Genomic DNA, 3,957 nt, shown 5'->3' with positions numbered 1-3,957 from the left:
TTGTCTTTGATATGTTTCCAGTGCGCGTTCATTCTGGTGCGCAGTTGTTGTTTGGTCTCTCCTATGTATTTTCCATCAGGGCATTTGGTGCACTGGATGAGATATATTACATTTCTAGAGATCCAGCTGTAAGATCCACGAATGCTGATGGCTCTGTTGTGCGGTGTAGTGATTTTGGGGGTGGTGGAGATGTGTTGGCAGGTTTTGCATTTCTTGTCATGGCATAGTCTGGATTCATTTTGTGTGTTCTGGGTCTGAGGAAGTTTGCTTCTGGTGATGAAGTTGGCAAGGTTTGGTGCTTCTTTGAAAGCTAGGATGGGTGGCTCTGGGAAGATCCCTTTAAGAATAGTGTTGCTTTCTAGTATGGGTTGCAATTGTTTGAGGATTTTCCACATGGGTTTGAGGGAGGGGTGATATGTCATAACCAGCAGTGTGCGATTTGTCAGGGTTTTATAACAAGGTCACACGAAGACCTTGGCAGGGCCACACCGTTTTTGCTCTCCTACAGGCTGCGCCACGGGTCCCCAAACCTATTGTCTGCCTCAGGCACTTTTTTCTTGAAACTTGTGTCTGTGGCAAAATCAGTTCCCAATTCTATGGACTGAGCAGAGCTCAATCGTTCATGTCCATGGTGCTACCACCAGCGACCGCCCTCCCTCCCTCCCAGACCTTCAGACACCCCCACATCCATGGCAGGCATCCTGCGTGCAGGCCCCAGGCCTGGAGGCCCCCAAGTCTCACCTGCCCCAAGCCAAAGGAGCAAGTGAGATGGACAGTGCAGAGGCTAGGGCAACCCCCCAGCTCAGGGCTGGCTCCCAACCCCTGCCACCCTGAGTTGCTGAATGCTCCCCAAAGCTGCCCTGTGTCCCAGCTCCCGGCCCTCTCCTCCCGCCTCAGGCTGTGGGAGCCCCCCAGCCACTGCTGCCCGAGCTGCAGTGAGCGCCTCCCCGTGTGCTGCCACGTCTTAAATATGAAATGATCGTATTAGAAACTCAAAGTTGTGGTATTTGCTGAAAAAATTGCTCACTGAAAAGATATGTAAGTAAGCACGCAAGTAAGTCTGTACATCCGTCTTATTCTTATTTACTGCCACGGCTCACCGCAACACAGCAGCGAGTCACCATCCCCACAGCCGAAGCCTTTCTTTTATTTCGAGACACGCGGCAAGCCCCCAAAGTCAGGTAAAGCCTCCTGAGGCGACTTAGGCTTTGCACATGCCGCATCGAGGAGCCGCCTCACAAACAACCGCACATTCCGCACGCTTCCGCTACTACGCATCGACGAGCCCGCGCACTTCTCGCACGAGCGCGGCAGCTCCCGCACAGCCCCGGAGCATTCCAACTGCACCCCCCAGCTCGCCTGGCTTAGGATGAAGTTGAACGCGCCTCCCCCCGCCCTTGGGAACGAGAATGGTGCGTCCCAGTCACGTGGCTTTGTTGTGACGGCTCCAGCCCGCCCCCAGCAGCCAACCGCGTCCCGACCCCCGCGCTAGGCCCGGGCCGCCACTGAGTCGTCTGAGTCCGCGCGCGGCTGCCCCGGCGCCGCCACGTGCTGGGGGCGGGATGGAGACCAAGGGCGGCCACGCCCCTGCAGGTGGGAGGGGCCGGGGGCGGGGCCATTGGAGCCCCCGGCGGTTTGTGTGGCCTCGGGGGGTCAGCGCGTGTCTGCGGGGCGGGGCCGGGCAGCTGGTCACCAACGGCCTTTTCCAAAGGCTTGGACGCTCGCCACCCGCTCCCCGTTACCTCAGCCCCGGTGATAGGTGCTGCTGTCCCCAGCGCCACCTCAGCCCTCCGTGGCGGCCCAGGCCTTGGCTGTGTGGCGGGTCCCCATGCCTGAGGCGGCGCCTCCCTGTGGGCTCCTGTGGGTGGAGGCGGCAGTTCGGGCCCCCATACCTGACCCAGCTGCCAGGGCCGAACTCCCCGTGTGTCTGGGCGGATAGGACTTTAGCTGCGTCTAGGTTCTGCCCGCTCAAAGGCCTGCGACACGGCGTGTCCGTGGGGTCGTGGCCAATGGGAAGTGAAGGCTCTGGCATGGTGGCGCTGTGACTCCCAGCCAGGGCCCCGCGGCCACCTCGGGATCCTGTCACACCACGCTGTGTTAGCACTGTTAGATGCACAAGATGTGATTCATGAGATACACCCAGAGATTTCAAATTGCAGCCCATAGTGCTAAAAACATCCCGCTCTGTTGTGGGCTGAGTTGTTTGCAACAGGAAAGAATTGCTCTGTTATTTTTTCTGTAGTCAAAAAACCAAGCTAAAACTAAGAGCTGGCATTTCTGAGGTGTCTTTAATATAAAAAGGTTGGGAACCGCAGTGCTTGAAGAGTTCAGACTCTGCCTAGGGACATGGGAGGTGTGATCCAGGGTGCAGCTCTGTCCCAGGCCGCCCATGTGAATTTGTCCAGATCAGAGTGAGGATGATGGTCCCTCCTTTCCCTTGCCTTTGTCTCTGGTCTGTTTGGACCACAGGGGCTCTGAGGCGGTGCTGTCTTTGCTTACTGTGTTCAGTGCCCCGCACACTGGGAGCCACCGGATCAGATGTATAGCTGAAATTCAAATAAAAGTAATAGCCTGAGCCTCTTGCATGAGCTCAGCAATTTTACTGACCAGCAGTGAGAAATGTTATGTGCGGAATGATAAGTTACGCAAGTACTAGGGTTGCCTGGATGGCTGAAATGCTTTTCAAAGAATCAGTATAGCTGGTTTAATTTGTCTTCCCACTTGTTTTCCTGCTAGAAATCTTCCCTTTCTTGCAAGCATATCCTCGTTTATTATTGTCAAATCACTTGAGCATTGGTAGTTTCTAGAAGGAAGAAGGCAAGGTGGATTTGCACCTTGTAGACTAAATCAGACAGTAAGCTTTTGTAAGCAATGAATTACTCCAGATACGATGAAGGGACTGCAGAAGGCAGAACTTCGAAACAAAGCAATGATTTGAATACAAATGGCCTTGTTATGTGGTAATTTTGGGCAGCTCCTAGAGCTCTTTACCCTTGGATTGTCTGCACATTAACATCTGAAACTGGTTTTAAGCACTGGTTATGTGGATCAAAATTAATTCTCCAGGGCAGGATTATCTCTGATCCATACTACCCAGCTTGTGTTGCACTAAGTTGCAGCCATGCTAGGCTACACCTTCATGTAAACACCCAAGCACTCTCCCCTTTTCCTGCTGTCCTGGATCAGGCCCACTGCCTGTCCCCAGCACCCCAGATCCCTGCTCACTGCCCATTCCCCCACCCTACCCCATCCCCTTCTTGCTTGTGGCTGCCTGCACTGTTTGTCCCGGTGAAGCAGGCAAGGAAGAGTTAAACTACCTGTCCAGTGATGACTGCTGCTGCTGCCTGGGCCAGAAGAGCAGCAGCCCTGCAACAGTGTGTGTGTGTGTGGGGGGGACAGGTTAACCCTTCCCTGCCTGTTCCCCTGAGATGGACAGTGCCGGCAGCCACAAGTAAGTAATGCCCCGTGGGGTGGAGGGAGGCAGTGGGGAGCCCAGGGCTGGGGGGAGCAGGGAACAGGGGGATGGGGATTTCTTGCCTTTAAGTCCTCCAGGCCCCTCCTGGCCTGATTGTGTGACTGTCCCTAGCTAGCACTAACACCGATCAACATTTGTGTTGCTCATAGTGTGTCACAAGGCCCTTAAGGGGGCACTGCTGAGAGACAAAGGTGGGTAGAAAGAACAGAGGAAATAAACAAAGCAGTTAACCCATTGAGGGGTTATGAAAGCTAATCCAGATAATGGGTTATGAATCCATAGTCTTGGTTTAGACCTCTGGGCAATATCCAGCCCACCAGTTGATTCCATCTGGCCTGTGGCATCAATAGAGGCTGAAGCGGCAGGGGATGCTGAGCAGAAGCAGCCCTGCCCGCCCGGCGCTGTGCGGCAGCCTGGTAGATGGAGTCCAACCCCGCAGCGCTGGGCCGGTGAGGCTGCTTTCACCCAGTATCCCCCCCCCC

The 3,957-nt window shown here is 55.0% G+C and overlaps 1 protein-coding gene across 5 annotated transcripts in view; it reads left to right on the top strand.

The window, feature by feature from the left end:
• Nucleotides 1–1,295: 1,295 nt before the first annotated feature.
• LOC109290300 (death-associated protein 1-like) overlaps nucleotides 1,296–3,957 on the top strand; it is a 24,392-nt gene continuing 21,730 nt past the window's right edge. Inside the window, exon 1 of one of the 5 annotated variants that reach the window (XM_019506734.1) lies at nucleotides 1,296–1,412. In XM_019506734.1, the coding sequence (XP_019362279.1) occupies nucleotides 1,370–1,412 (43 nt within the window). In that variant the 5' untranslated portion in view covers nucleotides 1,296–1,369. Of the gene's footprint in view, nucleotides 1,413–1,441; nucleotides 1,594–2,270; nucleotides 2,564–3,419; nucleotides 3,452–3,524; nucleotides 3,667–3,957 lie in introns of those variants that run through there. The other 4 variants (XM_019506742.1, XM_019506750.1, XM_019506759.1 and 1 more) reach the window with 4 other exon arrangements.

This window comes from Gavialis gangeticus, unplaced genomic scaffold, assembly GCF_001723915.1.
Source record: "Gavialis gangeticus isolate Ggan-Ray unplaced genomic scaffold, GavGan_comp1, whole genome shotgun sequence".
Taxonomy (NCBI): Eukaryota; Metazoa; Chordata; order Crocodylia; family Gavialidae; genus Gavialis; species Gavialis gangeticus.
Note: the sequence above shows the minus strand (reverse complement) of the source record. Positions and strands in the feature narration are given on the sequence as shown.